This window comes from Hylobates moloch, unplaced genomic scaffold (genome assembly GCF_009828535.3).
Source record: "Hylobates moloch isolate HMO894 unplaced genomic scaffold, HMol_V3 SCAFFOLD_21, whole genome shotgun sequence".
Taxonomy (NCBI): Eukaryota; Metazoa; Chordata; class Mammalia; order Primates; family Hylobatidae; genus Hylobates; species Hylobates moloch.
In genome coordinates, this window is record NW_026652296.1 from 2,378,611 (window position 1) to 2,405,356 (window position 26,746).

At 51.9% G+C, this 26,746-nt stretch overlaps 1 protein-coding gene across 1 annotated transcript in view; it reads right to left on the reverse strand.

The window, feature by feature from the left end:
* Positions 1-26,746, reverse strand: part of CDH4 (cadherin 4) — a 197,013-nt gene that overhangs the window by 87,818 nt on the left and 82,449 nt on the right. Inside the window, exon 4 of the mRNA XM_058433264.1 lies at positions 2,450-2,605. Within this exon, the coding sequence (XP_058289247.1) occupies positions 2,450-2,605 (156 nt within the window). The remainder of the gene's footprint in view (positions 1-2,449; positions 2,606-26,746) is intronic.

A 26,746-nucleotide genomic window follows, 5' to 3' on the forward strand; every position in this document is an offset into this window, starting at 1 on the left:
TCCGGGGAGTTGGTGGGAATGTGAATGCTGCCTCTGGTGAGAATCCATGGAGGAGAAACAGCTCACTGGGGATGCTGCAGGGAGGGCCAGCTCTGAGCTCCGGGTTTCCAGGAGGAATTACAAGGTGAAATGGAAGGAAGAGGCCTTCTGCGGGTGCGGGTCACCCGGGAATCACTGTGCATTCAGCAAGTGCTGGGTCCTGAGTCCTCCTGCAACAGGCACCCGGCAGCCCTACAGCACTCCTGGTGCCCCTCAAATGCCCCAGCCAGCACCCACAGGCTACATCTGCGATGCCGCACCTGGGAGAAGTGGGCTGACCCAGCTCTCCTAGTGCCCCTCGGATGCCCTGGTGAGTACCCACAGGCTGCATCTGAGATGCCACACCTGGGAGAAGTGGGCTGACCCAGCTCTCCTGGTGCCCCTCAGATGCCCTGGCCAGCACCCACAGGCTGCATCTGGAATGCCACACTAGGGAGAAGTGGGCTGACCCAGCTCCAAGTCTGCCTTGGTTAAAAAAACAACAGACAGAAACACGTGTCAGGAATTCACAGAGTTGAAGGGTTGGCTCCCCCTGCACATCTAGATCTGGCAAGACTTGTATCAAGTCTCTGTCTCTGAATCTGTTTCTCATGGTCAGTCTCTCTCTTTATTTCTGTCTCTATGCCTCTGCCTCTGTATTTCCTCTCTCTCTTCTCTGTCTCCTGTGTTTCTCTCCGTGTCTCTGTCTCCCTCTCTGTCTCTGTATCTCTATCTCTGTGTGCATGTGTCTGTGTCTCTCCCTAAGTCCTTGGTCTGTAGCTATTTCTTGGCAGTAAGGGCTGTTGAGTTCCGGTTCCTGAGCCTGTTGTAGACGCGTGTTGACGGCAGCCCAAAGCCCGTTTTGGGAGCCAGCAGCCATACCGAGGGCCTGTCTCTTGCTGCACAGCCGGTGGGTGTCAGCCGGAGTCTCTGGTTGGTTCTGTGGTTCTGCCCCGGCCACTCCTGGGGGGGCCCAGCACACGAGGCCCAGGCACTGTCAATCAGGTCTCCCCAACACCCAGCCAAGGCACGAGCCTTCCCAGGAGGCAGCCGTGAGGGGCTAAGGCCCCGGTGAAGACTGGGGTTAGGGCAGCCACCTCCCAAGTGGGCTCCCCAGGATCCATCCAGGTCCGCCCCTGCTTCAGACGGTGCCTCAAGGGCTGTCAGGGAGGCCACTGTCGCCAACAGCAAAAGCGACCTTCTCCCGTCAACGCCCTCCCTTCCTTGAATGCCTAGTGAGCCCCCGAAGGCCAGGCTCTGTTCTTGGGCCTGAGATCTGGCGTGGAAAAGCTGGAGGATTCCCTGCCCCTATGCAGCCTCCTTCTGGTGCGAGGTGGGATGAATGAACCCCAAAACAAATAGTCGCAGACGTGAGAAGCTGCAGGGTTGGGCCCTGTGCAGTGCCACTGGCTGAAGCCAAGCGAAGGTAGAGCTGAGCAAGGTGACACCGTCAGGCGGGGCCGAGTCTTCCATGGTTGTTCCCGAGTTACCACAGAGAAGCACACGGCCCTGACAGTACAGGCTTGTGCTGAACGCCTCACCGGGGTTAACCGTGGAGTCCTCAGAACAACCCCATGAGGAGGAGCCGGGACTGAGGCCAGAAGAGGCGACATCATTTGCCCAGTAGCTCACACCCGGCGAAGGGCAGGTCTGGGTGTGACCCTTGCGATCTGGCTCCAGCCTGTTCTGCGCTGCTGGTGCGGCCTTCACCTACACGTGATGGACAGCTCTGGACCCTGAGGTGGAGGGATGTGCACCCCGCGCTGCTTTCACCATGGCCCAGGCTCCCTCCTCCCAGCCAGGGTCAGTTCGGCCCGGGAGGAGAAGGCCCCGCTCCCGGAAGCTGAGGCCGCAGCCCCACGTCTCTCCAGCGGTTCTCTCTCCAAGCCCAGCCCCCGACGGGAACCCGCGCGGCTCTCCCTTCAGAGGCTCTTTCTGCCGCGAGAGACGTCAGAGGAAATGAAAAGCTTGCAGGACTCACGTCCCAGCCTGGAGAGGGTGTGAGGGACAATGGGCCGTGCTTCGGAGAAAGGGGCCAAGGGCAGCATGAAGGACCCCGAGGGGGCATCGTAGCTGGTGACCCTGACTCCCAGCCCCGCAGAGCCATCCAAAGCAGAAGACCACGTGGACGGAGACCTTCTGGACCAGTGGTTCTCCCAGTGTGGGCCCGGGCCTGACTTGCGTCCTGGGGAGTGTATGAAACGCAGTTCCCCAGGCCCGCCCTGGGCCCGCCCTGCTGAGTTAGAGACGGGGGGCAGTGCCCAGCGACCTGGGCTTTCCCCAGCTTCCCAGGATTCTGCTCCAGGCCAAAGTTGGAGCGCTGCCTGTAGAGGTAGGGCAGGCATGGCCCTGCTGGGGGCACCTGCCGAGGCCTGGTGGGGCTGGGATCGCCACCCCAGGGCCTGGTTCCCACTGGGGTGTGGACACTCACGTGGTAAGAGGCGTGCTCCTCCCGGTCCATGGGCCGCGTGACGTACATCCGGCCGGACATGGAGTCGATGCTGAAGACCTCCATGGGGGGCTGGTCGGCGCCCACTCCCGTGATGCTGTACCGGATGGGGATGTCATTGTCTTTGTCGGACCGGATCTGAAAGGCAGGAGCAAGCGAGGAGAGGTCAGCCTGTGCTGAGGCGAGGCCCGGGGCCGATCTCTGACATTCATCCCCTCCCATGAGTTCCTGGAGCTCGACCATTTTGAAGTACAATGGGGACCACAGCTGATCTTTCATCCACTTTGGGAACTGGAAGGACAGTCGATGGTCAGGGTTTTACTGAGAGCCGCTGACTGCAGGTCCAGGGCCCGTCAGTAACAGGGAAGCGCGGGTATAATATTCCGAGATCAGCAAACGCACCGAGAACTCGGGACGCCTGGCAGAAATCCACAGCACAGGTGAAAACAATGGAAATGATGGTATAAAATGGCCTCGTGTTCTGACATCAAACCCAGGACGAGACAAAGGCAAGAAAACAGAGCAACCTCCACAGTGAGAGAAAAGACTAGGACCCAATGCATGTGTGTCCCAGCCTTTCTAATTGTTTAGAAAACAATTGAATGATGGTTATCTGGGTCCCAAGTCCAAAGTAAGCTTGAAGAGGCTGCTAACTGGGGGAGGAAATGGAAAGACACAGGCAGACACGAAACTCCGAGTTTTACTTGGGTTGGGGAAGCATTAGGCAAAGGCTTCATTTTGTTTTTGAGCAGAGAGTGAGATTCATACAAGATTTTGGAAAACAGAAAGGACACTGGTAGCATTAAAAACAAGATGCACGTCTTTCACTCAGTTGAGGCGAAACCTCCTGTAATGAGGAGGGGGACTTGGTGGTCACCAACCCACCACAGGTGAGTGGCGCTTCCCAGAGCCTGGGGGGTCCCTCAGGGAAGTTGGAGGAGGCCACAGGGATTTGAAAGGTGAAATTGGGAAGGTGGAATGGATTTGTATTCAACTTTGAGCATGTCTTTAGAATCTACTACTTTTTTTTCCAAAGCCCACGGGACCATCACAACATTTCATAATACAGTGGGCCGTAGCGGAAACCCCAAAAGTACCCCCAAAACAAAATGGAACAGGACTTTTTTTTTCTTGTTTTTAAGAGACAGGTCTCACTCTGTCACCTGGAGTGCAGTAGGGCAATCATATCTCACCGCAGCCTTGACCTCCTGTGCTCAAGCAATCCTTCCACCTCAGCCCCAGAGTAGCTGGGACTACAGGTGCCGGCAACCACGCCTGGCTAATTTCTGAAATTCTTTTGTACAGACAAGGTCTCACTATGTTTCCCAGGCTGGTCTCGAACTTCTGGCTTTAACCGATCCTCCCACCTTGGTCTCCCAAAGCACTGGGATTACAGGCGTGAACTACCACATTCGGCCTGACTAGGACCTTTTACTGAAATGATGCAATGAAAAGTTAATAATAAGACTGAAAAAAGACCTTTTAGAAATCTGAATGACACTGTGAAATAACCACTGGGTCAACAGGAACCAAAGTTATTTTTAGAGGCTTTTAAAAATATTTTTGTTTAATAATAATATAACAACACGACTGTTATACAGTGAAGCCCAGAGATTGAGTGCCTGCAAACCCATAACCTTGAATGTTTTCATCATCAAAATGGAATTACAGCAACGAACCAAGCGCTCAACCCCACAAGGAAACGAACAAGAAAGCAGAAAGCAGCAGACGCCAAAGTCATCAATAAAGATGACACAGAAACTTCCGAATCTGAAAACAGAAAAATAGGGGCAACGATAGATTCCAGAGCTGTAGTTAGGGGAAAAGTCCTCAGGAAACTAGCTGCGTCTTTGATAAACTTCAGAGAAAAAAGACAAGATTTTTTTTAAAGCATTTTCTTCTCTATATGTTATGCAAGCACAGGTGAAAATTATATGAAATTGATTATTTTTTGAGAAAATATACAATTTAAAACTTGACTAGCAGAGAACACACACCTGGAGATACCGTAGGACTTCAGGAAATTCCTTCTAAAAGAGCTGAGGACGGTCAGCTTGCCCTGGAATTTCCTAAAACTTTTCCAGAACAGAGAATGAGACAGAAAAAGCAGTCCACTCGGTTTTATGAAGCTCACAGATGTTGAAGTGCAGGAGCATTCTGAATTCTGATGACACACAGTGTGACCACTGCAACTGCCCCACGTGTGGCATAGGTGTGACACCCAGCAGAGATGCCAGCCAGCAGATGCAGCAGTGACTTCCAAGCCTCCTTCATCGTGCCTGAGTAGCACTTATCTCAGAGACAGAGGGCTGGCTTCTCACCAGGCACCTCATCTCTGCAGCACGATGACAATCATAGGCTAGCCTTCAGAGAGGCTCAAAGCATGTTTGATAGAGTATCCCTTCCAGCTTAATTCGTATCAAAGAAAGCAAGTCATCCCCCAGAAAAACTCCAATCCGTAGAGAATTCAGCCTGATGGAGAACATCTTTATTAAGCCAGCATTTAGCATTTGCACACCAGAGCTGTTCCTATGTGCAGCAGTGTGGTGCCTGGCACACCGGCCACCCCAAGACTGTCTCATGTCATAATAGAAAAAAGCTGTTTTCCGTATAGAAAGAGGGAGATGCTGTTTCTAGCATAAAGGCGCCATGGGGGATCAGTGCCAATGGGGGGTTGCTCACGTGCTGGGAGACACCGCCAGGAGAGGAGGCCTGCAGGCCCGCGGTGCACGTGCACACGCACACATACACACTCCTGTGCGCACACACACACACTCCTGTGCGCATGTGCACACACCCACACTCCTGTGCGCACACACACACTCCTGTGCACATGTGCACACACACACTCCTGTGCGCGTGTGCACACACCCACACACACTCCTGTGCACATGTGCACACACCCACACACACTCCTGTGCACATGTGCACACACACTCCTGTGCGCATGTGCACACACCCACACACACTCCTGTGCACATGTGCACACACTCACAGTCTGTGAGGAGCGTCTTTGCTCCCCCCTGCAATGCACCTCCTTACTTTCCTATGATCAGGTAGGGCCCTTTCCCAGCTCTGCCCTGAGTCGCACACACCAAGCAGGGCTTCAGAGACAGCCACCGAGGGAAGGGCGGGTCTGGGCCCCTCAGCGGTCCATGGGAAAGGCCTCCGATGGAGCCTTAATCACCCCTCCCTCTACTGCCCAAGGCCACAAGCAACGTTATTCCTGCAGGCCTTCCGTGGGCAAGGCCCATCTCTTCTCCAGCCATGGAGAGTTTTCACCAAGTTTGGTCACGAGGGTATATGGGGCAACGTCTAGATAGAGGGGAGGAGCCCCTCTCCCTGTCACCTCCGACGACTTGCTCCTCGGGGGTGGGAGAAACGCTAAGAGATCACATTCCCAGGAGAGCAGGCAGCTGAGGTGCAGTAGGGAGCCCACCAGCCCTGCTGTCTGGGAGCGTGGCGCTTCTCCGAGGCCTGATGTGTGGACGCCGCTTTGGGTTAGGAGAAAGGCACGGAGCACACAGTAAGCCCTCGGGTGGCTGAGTGGCACTGTGCTGAGGAGAACACACGGAGCCAGGTCTAGTCTTCTGGAGGCAGGAGGTGGGCGCGAGGGATGGGGTCTGCAGCAGCGGGAAGGACGGATTGTGGGCACGAGGGACGGGGTCTGCAGTAGCTGGAAGGACGGATTGTGGGCGCGAGGGACGGGGTCTGCAGCAGCTGGAAGGACGGATTGTGGGCGCGAGGGACGGGGTCTGCAGCAGCTGGAAGGATGGATTGTAGATTCACTGTGCACTATTGCTAGTTTTGGGCGAATCAATCCTTCTTTCATAGGGAAATTTAATGAGGAGACTGCTGAAAAAAAATCCACCACCTATTTAAAGAGAATTTTTTTTTTTTTCAAGGAAAGCTCATTACGTTTTGGCCATCAGGCCGCATTTGCTTATTCTCCAGGCCCGTTTGGCCACCTCTGAAATACGGCGGGCAGCGGTGGCTGCGCGTGGTGTGCATCCAGGAGCTCTGGGCATCAGCTCCCAAAATGCTCCGAATTCTCCCACAGTTTACCATATTAAGAAGAAATACTGGCGAGTGAATCCACCAGATCAGGGGAGAGCAGTTTTCCACTTGATTTGTGTCTGGCAAATGAGACAAACACCGCAGAAGCCCACGATGGGCCGTGAATAGAGAGCACAGACAGGCGCGCGCCGATCGCCTTGGAATGCCGCGGAGACCCACGCTCTTCCGCATTTGTTATTAGAGGACAGAACAGATGGTGAAAGGTTAAAGTGATGTCTACATTAAAATAACTTATGGGGCTCCACGATAGTGTTCACCCAGGGACTTCTGCTTGGAAGGCCGGTTCTCGTCCTCAGAGATGGCTGGATGACATGAAACGTTGTGGCAGAGTCTCCCCCAGGGAGGAGGATTTGCCTGATTTCAAATGAACTTGAAACTGGAGAAAAGTCACCCTGTGTGGTTTTGAATCGCGGACACCTTGGAGGTGGATTCCCTAAGCTTTCAAGGGTGGAAGCTGGGGAGAGAGAGTTACACCCAGATTCCGGGGGAGGGAGAGACCCAGCCATCGGGAAGGCCCCTGCACCAGGGCATCCTGCCAGCCAGAGCTGTCCCCGTGCACCTGCACGGTTGGGAAGGTCTCTCCAGTCAGCCCACAGATGGACACGGACGCTCTCAGAATTAGGGCTTTTCCCACGAGTGACACCCCTTAAGTTGTTGTTGTACATCGGGGTAAGCATTGTGGGGTAAAGCAAGGTCTGGGAGACCCCTTGGGGCTCTGGGCAAGGAAGGCCTTGGAGAAAGTCAGGGTCAGAGTGAGTTTGGTCCTGACCACTGCCTCGCACAGCTGTGGACACACACACGCCATGCACGCAAATGCATAAACAGACGTGTACACTTGACACACACAAACACGCACACACAGTACACACATATACACACACAAGCACACAATACATGAACACACATACACGTACACATACCTACACACATACACACAACACACATATGCACTCAATACACACAAACACACACATATACACAGCACACATACATGTACACACAAACACAACACATATACAACACACATACATGTACACACAACACACACAATACACAAACACATAAACACACAAATACACAATACACACAGACACCATACACATACACAAACATGTACACGACACAAACACAAACATGCACACAGTACACACACAAACATACAACATACACTCAATACACGCGTCACACACGCACACATGCACACAGCACAAATACACATACGCAAACACACATACACAGAACACACGCTAAATATACACATATACACACACACATGCACACAGTGCACACATACACACAACACACACATTCAGTACACATACACAAACACAAATATACATATGCACGAACACACACACACACAGAACACAATACACACACACACACACTCCCCCATGCACACCTGGCGGGATATCCTTTCAGAATGGAAAGCGGTGGCCATTCTGCATTCATGGGCCTTGCCCTGCCACTCATCAAGCCTCCCTTGGTTCCTGTCCCAGCATTGTAAAGACACTTTAAAAATCTCCTGGATCAAGTTCTTCCAGCAGGATGTAATTCTTCAGAGAAGGGTTTCAGCTTTCTCCTTCTATGATATTAAGCCCAGAGATGTTCCCAGGAAAACAGATCCCAGGCCCTCGCCTTTGCAGCCTGTTGGGAGTTCTGAGCTGCCCGCAGCAGTTCCCCTCTCTCCATGGAGTAAAAGCTCTGGATGGTGCCAACAGGTGCCATGGCCGTCTTGCCCCATCCTGAAGGCACAGGACCCAGGCAGGCGGACTTGCACTTGACCTGCTGAGGACAGACAATTTTCTTTTCTTTTTTTTTTTTTTCCTTTTCCTTTTCTTTCTTTTCTTTTCTTTTTTTTTTAGACAGGGTCTTGCTCTGTCACCCAGGCTGGAGTGCAGTGGTGTGATCTTGGTTCACTGCAACCTCCACCTCCTGGGTTCAAGTGATTCTCCTGCCTCAGCCTCCCAAGTAATTGGGACTACAGGCGCTCTCCCCACCACACCCAGCTAATTTTTGTACTTTTAAGGGAGATGGGGTTTCACCATGTTGCCCAGGCTGGTCTTGAACTTCCCGATCTCAGGTGATCTGCCCACCTCAGCCTCCCAAAGTGCTGGGATTACAGGTGTGAACCACCATGCCTGGCCGAGAGAGGCAATTTTCTTTTAGGATCTGAGTCTCATGGGAGCCTTGAGGGAAGAAGGCGACTTGCCCAGTTGCACCTGCAGCTTCTCTGCGGCCCCAGCCAGCGCTCCTGCTTGAGCTTCTTGGTTTTCTTGCCAACAACATCAGACTTTTCTCAGGGTTTCTGTCTGCTCCCCTGCCTGCATTGCACAGCCGGGGACTTCCTACCTCCCCACCTCATGCCTTCCCCTCCACACCCTTCTCTAGGCCCTGGGAACACACACGGGGCTGCTTGTCCCCAGGGATGGCCTGTTGGTAAGTAGGGCCCAGCTGTTCCTGGACAAACAAGTGAAACGAGGAAGGCAGCCCAAGGGGCAGGGCAGACAGGCAGACAGGCAGACAGGCAGGTAGTCGGCCCCGGTCACCCAGCTGCGTAGGGAAACCAAAGGCTGTCCTGGCCCTAAGGAGGCCTCCTGGAGCAGAAAAGGCCACCCCGAGACCCAGAGGAAAAAATGGTGAGCAGGCAGAGAAAGGTGGGGATGGAGGTGAGGGCTTGGGGAGTGATCGGAGAGAATGTGGGAACCTCTGCACGAGGGAAAATAAACAGGAAGGGAGGCCACAGAGAAGGGAGATGGGAGGGGAGGAAGGGAGGTGTGGCCGACCCAGCAAGCTGCAGTGGGCTGGCCTGGATGACACATGGGTTCCAGGGCATGAGGAGGAGGAGGAGAAGGAAGGCTCCTGGAGGCTGGGGAGGATTGTGGAGGGACAGACCCACGGGGGGGTGCTCTGTTCTCCCCTCACCACGGCGTCGCTGGGGGCTTCCCAAGGCTGGTCCTCAGCCTGATTCTCACTGTGTCTGTCCCTGGCCCCTTAGGACAAATCACAGTTCCCAGCCTTATGTGTCCTCACCACAGCCTCAGAAGCCTCCTCATTCACCCTGAAGCAGGCACAGAAGAAGAGACCCAGAAACCTCCACGCTCCACCCCTGGAATTCCTTAAGGGACCATTGAAAAAAATCCCAGAGCGTCAGCCCCACCTGACCATGTCACAGAGCCCATTCTGAAGACGGAGGGACTGAGGCCCAGAGAGGCTGAGGGATGTGACGAAGGTTCACGAGTAGGTAATGACCCAGGCGGAGTTCCCAGCTCCTGTTTCAGCATCACGCTGCTGGCCTAAGCAGCCTCTGAAAGCTGGAAGGGGGCAGAAGAGTTCCGTCCCTTCCATCCACAGGCCTGAGTGTCTTCTCAGCGCCCCTGGATGCTCCACAGGAGACGAACATCCTGGCCCCTTCTCTCACTCCAACCAGCTCTACTAATGCAGCTTTGGGGGATGCAAGTGATAAGTGAAGCCCCATTTTTTTGAGACAGGGTCTCGCTCTGTCGCCCAGGCTGGAGTGCCGTGGCGCGATCACGACTCACCGCAGCCTTCAACTCCTGGGCTGAAGTGATCCTCCCACCTCAGCCTCCTGAGTACCTGGGACCTGAGTGTGGACCACCACATCTGGCCAATTTTTAAATTTGTTGTAGAGATAGGGTTTCACTATGTTGGCCAGTCTGGTCTCAAACTCTTGGCCTCATGTGACCTTCCTGCCTCAGCCTCCCAAAGTGCTGGGATTATAGGCATGGGGCAGTGCGCCAGACCCCCTACCCACACATTTAAAAGTCTCTCTCCAAGGTCCTGGACTAGAACTTCACTTCAATGGAAAGTGATTATAAAATTGTAACCCTGTCCAGCGTGAGATTCTTCCAGGTTGATGCGAAGTGTAATTCCAAAGCCCTTGCCGTGATACTGGATAACCAGCAAGATTCGGCGACGCGAAACCTGTTCTCATAAAATTAACTGGACAAATGTGGGGCCAAGTAAGTGTTCCTACTTGTTTTCCCCCCAACTCTTCCTTGATTCTTGAACATTACTTAAGAGGTTTGAAGATGTTTGTATTTCTTGCATTTTCGGAAGTACTTTTCATGCATGATGAAATTCAGCCTTCAATTACTTTCAATTAGGTTCTTGTAATGAGCAGAAAAGCCCGGGATGTGATGTGAGAAGTCATTTGTTGTGTAACATTGACACCATCATACAGAACTGTTCACACATACTTTGAGTTTTAGCAATGACAAAAAGCCCCTCAAAGTCATATGAATGCCAATAAAAAGCATGAATATGTTCTCACAGATTTGCCCGGTGGGGAATAGTGAATTAGCTCCTTCTCAAAAATGCCCTTCAGTTTGCACCAAATTAACAGAGAGAGTCACCTCCTGAATTTTTGGTGTGGGATTGCAGGAGACTCTCCCTGCTCTTCTGGAAACAAAGGCCAGTTTGCTCGGGGGGCGTCATTGCTCTCCCATGGTGAGTGGTCCTGGGAATACAAGCGAGGTGCCTCACCCTCCCCGTAGCCGACAGGCAGGCCCCAGGAGCTAAGCTGGGTGGATCAGCTTCTCTCACCAATGTGGACTGGAGTCAAGAATGAGTCCAGAGTGGAAACACAGATGGAGCCCTTCCTTGCAATGCCAGAGCCCGGTCAAGACCCAGAGCCCTGGGGTCACCCAACCGGCCGGCCTTCCCCTCCAGCCTGTGGGCAGCCAGGGTCCTTCTGGCAGGGTCCTTCTGCTCGGGACAGTCGGAGTTTGCAGGTGCAGCAAGTTGAAGCCTCTGCCTGACCTGGTGCTGTCTGGGGAGCCCTTAACACAGTGCCCGGCAGGAGAGAGCTGACCAGAGGGCGACCTGACTGTGGCGCTCAGGGCTGGGCCTCAGCCACAGAGAGGCCCACCTGGACCTCTGGATCCCTGTGTCTTAGGTTGGGGTCCCTATAAACAGAGCCCAAGACAGGGATTCTCGAACAAGTTATTGACTAGGGAGAGCCCCTAGAACTAGTGGGAAGGACGAGTGATGTCTCAGCCTGGGTCATTTCAGCTTCACCCCACGGGAAGCCCTGGTGTATGAACTGAGCCTTGAGGCCAGGAGGCTGCCTCTGTGGGCTGAGCCTCCTCCCAGGCACCTCCCAGCACAGCTGCTGCCCTCAGCCCCACTCCATCTTCTGGGAGGTGTCCAGCTGTGAATCATTAGCAAAGCAAGCCGACCTCATGATGGCAGGGGCTGGGTGGCTCGCTCCCAGGGGACCTGGCTACACTAGCAGTGCCTACCACACCCAGTGGAATTGTCGTCCTAGCCCTTGTCATGGCCGGCTATTTTGTTTATTATTAAGAACACTGGCCAGCACGGTGGCTCACACCTCTAATCCCTGCACTTTGGGAGGCTGAGGCAGGAAGACTGCTTGAGGCCAGGAGTTCAAGACCAGCCTGGGCAACATACCCTGTCTTTAAAGAAAATAAAAAACAAATTAAAAAAACACAACTTAGTTGGACATGGTGGCACATGCCTGTAGACCCCGATGCTCAGGAGGCTGAGGCGGGAGGATCACTTGAGGCCAGGAGTTCAAGACCAGCCTGGGCAACAGAGTGAGCCCACATCTCTCTAAAACAAAACAAAACAAGACAAAAAATGAACACTGTTTTCTTATTTTGTTGCCTGCCTTCTTTCTGTCTCGCCCACTGGACTGTCAGCTTAGGAAGCCGGTCTGTGACGACGCAGCACCAGCCTCCAGCGGTGTCTGGACAGCTGCTCAGAAGAGTGAGAGAGTCTCTGAAAACTGTCTGGGGCAGATCTGAGGCGTCCAAGGAGCTCCTTGAACTTGATGGCTAACAAGGGCTGCCACTGCACAGAAGCCAGAGTGGAGGCAGCTTCTGCTTCTGACTCGGGCTAGGAATAATCCTGCCTGTCAGAGAGCCACGCCACTAAAGCCAAGTCCAAAGCCGAGACGGTTCTTCGTTGTTTCAGCCTGTGAGGCCGGGACTGCGGGGATGGGCAGCGCGAAGTGACAACCTGTAGCGCGGCGTGTTCTTCGCCCTCAGAGGTGTCACCCATGCCCTCCCCTGATTAGTCCCTGTCATTTTCTGGCTCCAACACGAGAAGTCAGGAGTCTCGTCAGAAAACCTTCATTGATATTTAATGCACGCGTCCCCCCCGTCTCTGGAAGGTCTTGTCTCACAGCGTCTACTTTCCTCTAACAGGACCTGTCTGCCCCTGTAAATGTGCCACATTGCTGGGGATAAGGGAGCAGGGTCCCGTCCCTTGGGGGCCGGGCTGGAACATTCAGGGAGCTTAGACCCTGCCTGGGCTGGAGCACAGGTGCAGGGGTGGTGGCAGCCCAAGGGGGCCAGTGTCCAGCAGAAAAGACGGAGGCCAGACCCCAGACCCCAGGCCCCAGATACTAGGCCACAGGCCCCAGAAGGAGAGACAGCTGAGTGAGGGGGGCAAGGGGCAGCAAAGGAGGGCATTTAGGGGCAGCAAGGAAGCCATGAGGCTGGAGTCAGGCCCGAGAAGGAGGCTGCCGTCAGCCCTGGCTTTGCCTGCGGAGACCCACTTCTGCCAGTCTTCGGAAATTGCCCCCGCCCACCCTTGCTCTGCGTGGACTGCGTGGGGGAACCCTCCCACCTGGCCCCAGGACAGCCATGGGACCCCACGTAGACCAATGAGAGTGCAGCTCCCTGAGTGCTGTGATTGGCTAGGAAGGACATGTGACCCACGCTGGGCCAATGGGAAGGAGACCTGCCAGAATAGCTGTCTCCCACTCCTGCACCCTGTGCCTCCAGGCAGTGCTCACAGAGATGCAGAGGCGGGGGCGCCTCCTCACTGGCTCTTCACTTTGGGAAATGGTTTTATCTCCTCATCTGGAAATGGGATTTTTTTTATCCAGCCTGCAGAGCTGTTGCCAAGAGTATATGAAAGATGGCAACTGAGGATCTGCGGTGTCTGTAATTCAATGCGGATGGCCGAGTGCTGTGCTCAGTCACTCATAGGGGCTGAGTACTGTGCTCAGTTATGAGGGCTGAGTACTGTGCTTCATCAGTTATGAGGGCTCGGTACTGTGCTCAGTCAGTCATAGGGTCTGGGTCCTGGGCTCAGTCAGTAATGAAGGCTGAGTACTCTGCTTAGTAATGTGGGTTGAATACTGAGCTTTGTCAATAAATGAGGGCTGAGTACTGGATCTTTGTGAATAAATCTGGGCTTTTTGTGTTGTCAATAATGAGGCCTGAGTACTATGCTGTATCACTAAGTGTGGGCTGAATATTGGTTTAATCATTAATTTAATCAGTAATAATTCCTGAATACTATGTTTGCTGTCTCCCCCAGAGAGCTCTGCACACTAGTAGACACACAGAAAGTGCTCTGCAAACCAGAGTAGATGACTGAATGGGGCAAGGGACAATAAATATCTGTATATCCAGCCTGGAGGTCCCAGACCACAAGAATTAAATGATTTAATTTAGGCTTTTACTGCATGATGGCACATTTAGGTCTTGTCCATTGGAAGCGTCAGAAATCCCACTGTAACTGGTTCAAGCAAAAAGGCAATGTACTGGCTCTTATCCTGGAGTCGTGCGGGTTTCAGGCATGGCTGGATCATGCAGGCTGAGTACTGTGTTCATTCACTCATGGGGGCTGAGTACCATGCTCAGTCCGTTATGAGGGTGTCCATTCTGATGGGGCTCTCAGCACTTGCTCAGCCCACCCCTCAGACTCGCAGGTACTCTCCCCTTCTGCTGCCTCACACTGCTATGCTTACATCCCATCAGCCTAGCAGCCCCAGGGGTAACAGCAATAGGCTGACAGTACACTTGTGACAGTACTAGTAATAGCATCAGTGTCAGGGGCACAGAAATAGAGGTCGTAGAACCAGTGATGATGATAATGACAACCGATGCTTCCCTAACTAGTTCACAGTGCCAGGCAGTACCCCAGGTAATATGGTTAGGCTTTGTGTCCCCACCCGAATCTCATCTTGAATTGTAATCCCCAGGTGTTGAGAGGGACACCTGGTGGGAGGTGACTGGATCATGGGGGCGGTTCCCCCGTGCAGTTCTCATGAGAGTGAGTGAGTCTCACGAGATCTGATGGTTTCATAAGTGTCTGGCGTGTCCCCTGCTCCCATTTCTCTCTCCTGCCACCATGTGAAGAAGGTCCTTGCTTCCTCTTCACCTTCCACCCTGATTGTAAGTTTCCTGCAGCTTCCCCAGCCCTGTGGAACTGTGAGTCAATTAAACCTGTTTCCTTTGTAAACTATCCAGTCTTGGATAGTATCTTTATAGCAGTGTGAAAATGAACTAGTACACTAGGCATATTACATCCATCCACTCACTTACTCATCACCACAACCCCACAAAGCAGTGCCATTAATATAGACAAGGCCATTCATATGCAGCCCTTCCCCATTACAGATGAGGAAACTGCAGCACAGGGAGGTTGAGTCACTCACCCAAGATCACACAGCTCACAAGCCCTTGAGCTGGGATCCAGAACCCAGGTGTCCTGGCCCCAGTGCCCCTGCTCTGACCCACCAGCTCCCTGCCTCAGTAGGGAAGGTGGCTGTTTCCAGACAGCTCTGTCGAATGTCCTGGGGCAGACACTCATTGGCTCTCATCCCAGCCTTGAAGCAGCTGCCATGGCTGGAGATTGGAATGGGCACATCTACCAGGCCTGGGTTGGCAGCAGCATCCACCCGACCTGCAGGATGAGTGGGCAAGGTGGTCCCCCGGCCAAAGGAGATGGAAGGAGGAAGTGGACGCAGGCAGCCTTCAGCCGCTCCTGCCCAGGCCCGAGGCTCCCAGCCGGTCCTGCCTGTCTGGTGCCTGTGCCACATCTCATAGCCTTCTGGAAGCCATGAGCATCTCGGCCTCTGCGGGAATGAACGCAAATGTTGGAGAGGCTGGAGGATTCAGAATTGCGCACAGCACGTGCCAGTGACACCTTCTCCCCTTAACGCTGGGAATCCCACTGCAGTGGTGGTGTGTTGCAGAGAAATCCCTGTCCCCCTACCCAGCCCAGGAGCCTGGAGGGACCACATGGGGGTGTGCAGGGTGGGCCTGGGGTCCTGAGGGGGAGGGGGCTGCACTGTGGCCTGCTGGACACTTGCTTTGTTCGGCATCAAAGTTTGATGAGGACAGGGACCTGCTGCATGGTTCAGGTGAAGCATAAGACCAGAAGCTAGTGAAAAGCTGGTGTTAATGGAAGGTCAGGGAGTGGCGCATTCGGGGTGTCAGGCCTGGCTGTGGCCAAGGGACTCACCCGTCCTGGAGGGGGTGCAGCCTCCGCAGGTGCAGGGATTTGAGCACAGGCCCTGCTAACAGAGGCCTGGGGCTTTTCCCTCGAGATTTTACTGCTCACTAAAATGGACATCTTTTTACAAAGAAATGGCTGCTTCTCAGTTGAAACTCAGCCTGGAAGTGGGCCAGGTCTTTCCTGGTCACCACGAGGACCCATCACCATGATTTATCCTTTTAATTGAAATTTCACTTTCTTTCTTTCTTTTTTTTTTTTTTTTGAGATGGTGTCTCGCTCTGTCGCCCAGGCTGGAGTGCAGTGGCGTAATCTCGGCTTACTGCAAGCTCCGCCTCCCGGGTTCACGCCATTCTCCTGCCTCAGCCTCTCCGAGTAGCTGGGACTATAGGCACCCGCCACTACGCCCGGCTAATTTTTTTGTATTTTTAGTAGAGACGGAGTTTCACCATGGTCTCGATCTCCTGACCTCGTGATCCGCCCGCCTCGGCCTCCCAAAGTGCTGGGATTACAAGCGTGAGCCACCACACCCGGCCCTGAAATTTCACTTTCATTTATCCTCAAGTGCAGGGCATGTTCCCAGTGCCAGATGCGGTCAGGGCAGCCACAGGAAGGAAGCTCTGGCTGCCTGGTCTACCAGGGACAGACACCAGTGTGAAGCCCGTGAAGGGGCTGAGAAGATCGATTTCAAGCAAACTCCATTCACAAAAGCTCCTCCAAGAGCTGAGGGTAGCCAGTGCCTGCAGGAGGGGCGAGACCCCAGCCCTCTTTCCTAGAGGTCTTCCCTTTCCCTGCCCTCGAAGCCTTCAGAGCTCAGCTTCAAACCCCACTCCAGGAGCCCTCCCGACTGACATTTCAATTTCCTAACTGCAGCAGCAGGTTCCTGCACCATCAACAAACAGGGCATCAGGAGAGAGGAGCGGAGGTGAGCAGTTGGCAAGCTCCTGCAGCTCTGAGACTCAGCGCGTGCGACCAAGAGCAAGATGTGTAGAGGCAAGAAAGGGCGCCCAGAAGCAGAAGTAAATGACCTCGGAGTGAAGCCAGCGCCGCCCACCCCTGCCGCTCTGCAGGGCCTGCCTGCGATGGATTCTGGCCTCAGGGGAAGAACTTAATGGGTGAGGAAGGGGGACCGAGTTCATTTCAATGTTTCTCCAGAGCATGTGCTAGGGCGTCTGTTGAGGTGGGCAAGCTCAGCAAGGGAGAGGCCTGGGAGGCGGGGCCGCTATAGATTTTCTGGGGCTCCTGTCAGCCCAGCCCCACCTCACCAGCAGCAGAAACGGGGCAACCTGGGCTGGCCAGGTCCTGGGGGGCCCTGGGAGGTGGTGGCCCTGGGCTGGACAGCAGAGGCCCTGGTAGGTGTGTGCTGCCCGCCTGGATGCCGGGGAACAGGTGGAGTGTGGCAGGTGGAAGCCCAGGGAGGGTCCTGGGGAGCACGCTCAGGGCCTGCCGTCTCTGAGGCAGAGGGTAGGGATGGACTTGAGTATGTTCCACACAGGACGCTGAGTCCCGGGATGTGCCGTGCTGCGCAGGTGCAGGGACGTGGCCTCTGACAGGAGAGGACTCGCCTGCTCCCTCGGAGCCTGTGTCTAGTGAGAACAGGAGGCATGCTCAATTTCACTCGGGGGTGGGGGGCTCTAAGGAGATGGATCTGGGTTATGTGAAGGGGTGTGGGGGTGGGGCATGGGGGTAGAACTGCGGGAGTGGGGTTGGGGGGCAGTCCCCATGGAGGGGCAGGGCTGTGGGGGACAGAAAAAAAACAGAGATCTGGGGCCTGCAAGGGTTTCCATAGCATTTAATGGGAGTTTGGGTCGGCTTGCCAAACACACCGAACTGCCCACCTGCACTTCCCACACCTGCCTCCCAGCCCCAGGGCCGGCCAGGCAAGAGCCTCATCCCTCCCACCCCAGCGCGCTAGGGGCAGACGGATGAGGGAAATGAGCTTTGCCCCTGGTCCAAGGGGACTGGGGGCTGGAGGAGGGCTGCACAGACTCCCTGGGGGAAGAGCCATCAGCCCCAAAGCTGGAGGCTGAGCAAGGGGCCCACAGTCACCCACCCGTCTGCAGCCCATGGGCGTCGGCACAGAGGGAGCCTCCTGGGGGCTCCTGGAGTCCAAGTCCGTTCCCAGTGGTGAGTCCCTATTTAACGCTTGGCAGAGGAGCACCCACTCACCAGGGCTTCCTCAACAGGAGCCCCATAGAGCCGCCGTGGAAAACAGGCTCGTGGCCTCCAGAAAGGTAAGCAGAGCTGCTGCATGCGTGACCCAGCAATCCCACTGCTGGGCAGATACCCTAAGAATCAACATCTGTCCACAAAAAGCCTTGCACACAGATGTGCCTAGCAGCACATTCACAACAGCCCCAAAGTGGAACCACCAAGTGTCTGCCAGCTGCTGAGTGGCTAAACCTGGTCCATCCACACAATGAAATGTTATTTGGCCCTGAAAGGAACTAGGTTCTGATACGAGCTGCAGCGTGGCTGAACCGTGCTCAGTGAAAGAAGCCGGACACAAACCCTACATAATACCTCCTTCCATTGACACAAAGTATGCAGGACGGGCAAATTCATAGAGACAGGAAGTATGTTATTGGCTGCTTGGGGCGAGGCCAGGGAAGGAGAAGCGACTGCTTAAAGCAGGGTCCCTAACCCGGTACCAGTCTGTGGCCTGTTAGGAACTGGGCCGCACAGCTGGAGGCGAGTGGTGGCCGGGCAAGCATGACTGTCAGAGCCGTGGCCTATTAGGAACTGGGCTACACACCTGGAGGTGAGTGGTGGCCAAGCAAGCATGTCTGCCAGAGCCGCCAGTGCTCCGCCTCCCGTGATGTCAGTGGTGGCATTAGACTCTCACAGGAGTGTGGACCCTGTTGTGACCTGTGCATGTGGATGGAGGCTGCACACTCCTTGTGAGAATCTAATGCCTGATGATCTGAGCTGGAACAGCTTCATCCCGGAAGCATCCCCTCTCCCCGGGTCCATGGGTAAATTGTCTTCCAGGAAACCAGTCCCTGGTGCCAAAAAGGTTAGGGACTGCTTATCTTATCTTTACAAGCATACTATGAGGCAGGTAAAATAATCATGCCTAGCTTCTAAGTGAGGAAGCAGAGGCACAGAGAGGCTCAGTGTCTGAGCTAAGGCCACACAGAAGTGAAGTGCAGAGGCTGGGAGCTAAGCCAAGCCTGCAGGACTCCCACATGGAGGCCATCAGCAAAGGGAAGGAAGGGCCTTGGGAAGCAGTCCATTTCCTCAGGACCCTTCCCTCAGGAACTCTGAGCAAGAAGTGGACGCCGAAGAACTGCCACCAGCTGATCGTGCTCTTAGATCCCCTTGGATCTAGAGGTTCCTCCCTCTCTTTCTATCTTCTTGTGATTTATGTATTGAGGAAACCAGATCATTGGTCCTACAGTTTCCCCAGGACTGGATTTTGCTGGCTTCTCCCTATGGTGAAATTTAATCTGTCTCCCTCTCTTTTGTATCCTACACATGGTGGTAAGATCCAGAGGCCAGGTCAGGATCATGTGTAATGGGGGGAGGCAAATACTTCACACGTGGTGGGTGGTGGATGCTTTCATTAGAAAGCATATAATGTCTGTTTTCTCTCTTTTTCTTGGTCTCCCTCGTTGCCACTGTCTCTCTTTTATTTATTTTTTTTTGGGGGGTTAGAAGCCACTAATGATCATTGTCTAGACCCATTATTTCATTAAAGATCACAAAATAGAAATATTTCATCACCTCTACCTAAGTTATCAGGTAGAAAACTTTATGAAGTGCAACTTCCTGTCATATTACCTTGAGGCAGTGGGCATATAGAAATGTCAGGAAAATGCTTAGTTCTTTTGCTTTACTTTCTTGTTTTCACAATAATGAGTTGGTTACTTAGCTTCCTCAAGGGTGACCCGTGAGATTTATTTATTTGTAAAGAATCTTGAGGAATCTAACCTACTAGATCTATTTCCATCTGTTGCAATTGCTACACTGAGAAACTGTTCCATTTTGACCAGTGGGAGCATCTTCAAGTTGACTTGGGTGTCCTGATGGTGTGAACCTGTCGTCTCTGAGTGTTCATTTGCCTGCTGGTGTGACAAAGTGTTTTGGTCTCATCTTGTACATTTCCTACCTGGAATTAAAATTTCTCCAAGAAGCACTGAGTCCTCTTGGTAGGAAATGGTCTTTAGAGGCCATAGCCTAGGGGCTTGGGTGTTCAGTGCTATTGGGCTGCTCTTTTATTTCCTTATAATGGACAGAGCTAGGAAATAAATTTTTTAAAAAAGATGCCATATATCAGAAGTGCACATTAATATCTAAAACCAAATTGAGGACTACAAGGTAGTAGAAATCATTGATTTCACATCTGTGTCTCCTTTCTCCCATACCAATAATCCTGGTCCTCAATACTTATTCATTTGCTTTATACTATAAGACACAAACAACAGTCTCAAAATAGCAATACCAATAAATCACAAACAACATGATTACTGAAAGCAGTTATGATTTTTCCTTTTGGTCTTGGACTATATCCCATCAGGAATATGTAAGTAAAATTATCATGTCTTAAAGTCACTTAAAATAATTCCCACCTGTGTGGCAATGTCACCAACTTGATAGACAGACGCATTGATTCCCTTTTGCTTTTGATTTTCAGGGATTGCTTTGTTAATGTATTATAAAAGGTAACTTTGTAAAAATCTTTCAAAGTCAAATCCACCGAGGTCTATTCTGAGACATTCAGCTTCTATTCCTGTCCCCTCCATCTTGGCCCCTTCCTTCCCCACATTTATTCATTTTTTATTTATTGTATCTTTTTTTAAAATAAGGAAACACACACACACACACACACACACACACACACTTTTCCCTTCTTAAACGGTAACAGCTATGCACATTTTCCTCTACCTTGCTTTTTTAACTTACTGGTCCTGGATCATGGTTTTGTCTTCAGACCTCTCTGTGGACTGCAGAACCTCTGCACCGGATGGGCCAAGAGCAGAGGTGAGCAGACAGGTAGGAGGCCATGAGACCACCAGGTGAGCAAGGTGGGCAGCCTGGTGAGTGAATGCTGTCCCAGGCCATCAACGTGTCTCGAAGGACCCAGCGCACCCTAATGCACGCAGTAGGTGTGAAATAGTGGCTTACTTAATTCACCCGAGAACAAATATTTGTGGAGGTCTTCGCTGAAAATGTTTCCTTCCCTGGAACGTTGACCAGCTTATATAAAATCTCCACCTGTGTTATTCTTGAAACCACCCCCACCCCCATCACTGACCTATTTTATGCAGGTTCTCCTTAGCACAGGGGCTGGTGGTGCTGTTCTCATAGACACAGTTTTCCATAAGGGCATCAGTAAGGCCTTCTCTGACAGGGTGGCCCTGGAGCAGAGGCCTGGATGGAGTGAGGAGACAAGCCACGTGGTGTTGAGGCAAGAGCATTCCAGCCAGAAAAGACCAAGAGTGCTCGGGAAGGCAGAGGCGCTGGGCCGGGAGCTTAGCTGGCACGGCCGAGGGGCAGTAAGGAGGCCAGGATGGCAGGTGTGGAGCAAGCGAGGGGGAAGTTCATAGAGATGGGAGTAGGTTATGCCCAAGAGGCCCAGGAAGACCTCACAGGGACGCTGACTTCCACCCCTGCGAGAAGGGATGGCACCATCTGTGAGTTCCAAGCAGAAGGGGACACTATCTGACGTGCATTCTAGAGGGACCCCTTGCTCTTGCGGCATGGCCTGCAGGAGGAGTCAAGGGCAGAAGCAGGGAGGACAGTGAGGAGGCTGCGGCAATAACACAGGATGGTGGCTGGGGTCAGAGCACACCAGGCGGTGGGAGAGGCAGCCTATTCTAGATCTGTTCAGAAGGTACAGTTGACAAAAATCTAGAGACAAATTGGATGTGAGATGTGGGCGAAGAGAGGCATCAAGAAGAGCTCCAAGGTCCTGAGCAGAGCAGCAGGAGGGCAGAGCTGCCATTAACTTTGGGGAAGCCCATGGGGAGTGTGAGATGGTGTTGGAGGGAAGTCAGGTGTTCGGTTGGACACGAAAAGTTTGAGAATCAAGTAGGCAGCTGACCACGTAACAGCAATGCCTTGGAGCATGGCAGGTGGGAGTCAGCTCTGGGTCTAGACCAGCTGAGTTCAAATTCTGCTTCCATTTTCTGTCTTGTAATCTTGGGCAAATCACTTCACTTCCTCTTTGCCTCAGTTTCCCCTCTGGTAAATCAGAGATAAATACAGTCTCACCTTCCAAAGTTTGGGTGAGTATTAACTGAGATCTTTATGTGAGGCACTGAGAACAGTGCCTTGTCCTTCGTCAGGGCTCAGTAACATTCTTAGGAGTGAGCTTGGTGTTGGGGCAAGAGCTAGAGACTAGATCTATCACTCTGCATTTTGGTGTTATTATAGTTTTTGTTTGTTTGTTTGTTTTTGAGACAGAGTCCTACTCTGTTGCCCAGGCTGGAGTGCACTATCATGATCTTGGCTCACTCTGCCTCCCGGGTTCAAGCGATTCTCGTGCCTCAGCTGGAACTACAGGCGTGCACCACCACGCACGGCTAATTTTTTGTATTTTTTAGTAGAGATGGGGTTTCACCATGTTGCCCAGCTGGTCTCGAACTCCTGGCCTCAACTGATCCACCCACCTTGGCCTCCTAAGGTGCTGGGATTACAGACATGAGCCAGTGTGTCTGGCCTATAAAGATAGTTTTTAAAATCGTGGGGTGAAGGAATGAAGGAGGGATGAAAGGAAAAAAATCACCAACTTACAAACTATGTAGAGTGAGAAAAATCAACCCATGCCATAAACCCAGTTATAGCTGTGGTTATGGGATAAAGAAAGTGGCCATGGGGTCCCAGAAAAGGAGTGAGGTTTGGAAAGACGATCTGACTTTTCAACACCATCCTTGAAGAAACCTCATGCTTCAGCTGTCAACACTCAGAAAATTTAAATTCATTTTGTGGTCTTAGGAGGAGGGTTAAGCCTGTTCTTACAAGGCACATGGCCCAGTATTATTATACAACTTAGTGTCTCCTTTACAGACTACAGAAGAAAAAGGCTGCAGATGAAAAGGCCTTCACATGAAAGGATTTCCCCCCTCTTCTAGATATCACTACAATTGGATTAAATGTGACCTGGATCTGGCTTACTATTTCTTATCAAGACTTCTTTTCTACCAAATTTTCATGCTGGTTAATTCCAAATAAGTTAATGATGTCAATATTAGAAATATGAACACATGCGTACATAGAATCTTCTAACAGGGTAGATGGCTCAGCGTAGGGAAAAAAGAATGGGAATTTCACCTCTTTAGGTGAGACCTGTGACCCTGTAATGACACTTCCCAGGAGTCTCTCTGCTTTAATTCTCACCTGCCTCTCCACAATCATTGATCCATTTAATTCATGTCACTGGGGTTGGGGGGAGGCATCTTTTTTTTTTTTTGTATTTTTATACATCTTTTAAAGATTCAAGAGCCAATACTCATCTCAAGCCATACCAGTTTTCCATGAATCCAGCTACCCACCAGACACCTGTAGTTGACAAGGTGGCAATGGGGATGGCTTCTGAGGACAGTGTACTTGACAAGGTGGCAATGGGGACAATGGGGATGGCTTGTGAGCACAGTGTAGGAGGGGATGATGCTATGATCCAATGGAAAGTGGGCATGAAGCAGCCATGACCCTCAAGCTGTGGTGGACAATGAGGTGATTTTCCAGGGAGCCTGTTGCTCCAGACATCTGGTAGAAAATAGTAATGTAAAAAGAAAATAGGCTGATGTGTTTAACGGTGGCAAACAAAATAATGGTCCTTAGTGACTTTGCTTCCTCCAACAGTTCCTTACCTATCCAAAAGACATTGTCTCTTCCAATCTCAATAAAATATGCCTTTTACACATAAAGAAAGCCGCCCCACTGCATGGTTTTACTACATACTATTTATTGATAGAGTCATCCTTTGGCATAAAATTTACTTAGCAGAGAATAGCATGTCTTATTTTCTAAATAATGTACATGAACTGGCAATAGAAATGTTCTACACACATATATTCTTGTTCTACTAAAGATTCCAGTGTACGCCAAGAGATTTGGCAATTCAGTTGGGTTCAAAATATACAAATTCATGGTGAAGATACCATATCAACAATTACAAGCATGGGTTTGGGATATAAAGAGCTCTGGATTCAAGTCCTCATCCTGCCACATTTTAGTGTATCTTTGGACAAGTTTTGACCTTCTTAATTCTTGGTCTCCTCATCTATAAAGTGGGTATGACACCTAGCTGCATGAAAATTCTCGAGAGGATTAAAACAAAGATGTTTGTAATTTAGATGACTCACAGGAAGTGCTCAAGACAAGGTGGCTACAGCTTTCTCTTCCTCTACCACCATCATCACTATCACCATCATCATCACCACATTATTATTCACCTTCATCATTGCCATCATCATCACTTTAATCACCACAAATACCATCACCACCATCATCACCATCAACACCATCATCACTATCACGACCATCTTCATCATCATCACACACTTATCACTACCATCACCACTATCATCATCATCACCACCACCATAATCATCACCATGATCATCACCATCATCATCATTACCACCATCACCATCACCATTACCATCAACACCATCATCACCATCACCATCACCATCAACATCATCACCACCATCATCACCACCATCATCACTATCATCATCACCACCACCCCATCATCACCATGATCATCACCATCATCATCACCACCATCATCACCACCATCACTATTACCATCAACATCATCATTACCACCATTACCATCAACACCATCATCACCATTGCCACATCATCATCACCACCATCACCATCACCATCATCACCACCATCACCATTACCATCAACACCATCATCATCATCAGCATAATCACTATCACCACCATCTTCATCACCATCACCATTATCACCACCATCATCACTATCACCACTATCTTCATCACTGTCATCATCACCATCACCATCGCTATTTAAACTGGCCAACTCTGGGTAAAGCAGACTGCCTTCAACAGTGTGAGTGGGCCTCATCCAATCAGTCAAAGGCCTGAATAGAACAAAAAGGCCAGCCTTCCCCAAGCAAGAGAGTTCTCCATCAGACAGTCTTGGGACCGGAACTGTGGCTGCAGATCTTACGACTTACCAGCCTCCATGATCACCCTTGCCAACTCCTTAAATGGAATCTCCTTCTCTCTGCAGCTGCATCCCCCAGCTCTGCTTCTCTGGAAGCCCTGGCCAGCACACCTGTGCTGGAGGTGACCGCAGGCGGGTTACCTGGGATCTTCGACCTGCTCCTCTGGCAATACTATGTTCACAGATCATGGGAGGAGGGCATGCCTTGTTGTGGCCGGAGTCTGACCTGGACTAGGCAGCCCTCGTCCATTAGGGAGAAGGATCAGATGGGCAGCTGGCCATTTTGATGAACTCAGTGCCCTTTGGTGGACCATGCCTGATGAAAATTGACCTTTTCCCGCCCCAAACTCAGTGAAGCCCAGAAGTACTTATGCAGATGTTCCATGGGGAAGCAGGGGCGTCAGGGGTGCCTCTAGATGTTCCCACTGACTCCTCTACCCTCAGATGACGCCGTGGTGTCCCTCGCCCGGCACCTTCCCCTCCCTGCCGTGCGGCTCTGTGCACAGAGGAGGCACCACGGAATACCTTGTAGATCGATAGCGAGGTCGCCGAACTACACCTTTGCTGCAGCTCTCTGCCTCAGACACCCTAGGAACTACAGGTGCATCTGCTACTTTTCCCCTGTTATCAGTTTCATTTTAGCACCATAATAAAAATTCTGATAATCTAAACACAGCAATAGCTCTGCTCTGTAAAAACGACCGTCTCCCACATTATTGCTCTCATCAGAGGTGCGATAATCATACTCACCGCACAAGACAAGACCGTTATTGTATTAAAACGAATAAATGACAAAGGTTTTTATTACACAAGCAAGTTTTCTAGGCATCGAGATGTTTTTTATGCAGTACTCGAGTAATGAATACATAATTCATCAGCACGTTAGAGCGCAGGCCTTAGAGTGTGAAGGCAGAGTTACCGCAAATAAGTAAATCATTAATGAGATGATGTTTAAAAATAAAAGCACAGAGCCCCACCTTCCTCCTAAAGAACGAAAAACAAAATCTAGTAACGATCCAAGCCAAAAATCACTTTCAGACCCATCTCTCGCTGGGTGGAGCACTCCCCCAACTTGCTCATGAAGAGCCTGGGGAATCCTGTCTGCACCTCAACACAAGGAGGCGGGGCGGAGCCTGCCCCGAAGGGCCCGCCTTGCTGGAGAACCACAGTGTGTGTCACTCATTAGTGTCTGAGTAACGCTTATCTCCTGCCATCTCTCTCGGGTACATGGTACCCAGGCCATCCAGGTGCCTGGGAAATGGTTGTAAAATTGAGCTGGATTACAATGGGAGGATTTTTTCCTTTGCTTTTCCCAGGAGAGGAAAACCTTCCCATAGATCCAAAGTAGACCCACCTAAGGGTCTTGCAGGAAGCACAGGTGTAAGCCCAAAACCCGGGGCAGCAGTGAAAGGGCTGAGGTGACATCTCCCTAACTGTGTCCTCTTCACTTGCAGGACTGGACCTTTCTACCTCACTGCCTCCTGGAACATCAGGGAGCAGGGATCTGGGCTGGGGTGGGGGCTGTGTAGGGAGTGAGAGGGGACTGGAGTCTGGGCTGGAGTGGGGGCTGCGTAGGGAGTGAGAGGGGACTGGAGCAGTGGGATCTGGGCTGGGGTGGGGGCTGTGTAGGGAGTCAGAGGGGACTGGAGCAGTGGGATCTGGGAGGTGGGGGCTGGGTAGGGAGCGGGGCGTGGCATCTAGGGACCTAGGATCTGGGGGAGGGGGAGCTGGCGGGGGGTGAAAGCTTGGTAGGGAGCGGGAACTGCCCTGCAAATCCTAGAACTACAGGACATGCTCAGGCCCAGCACTGCGCCT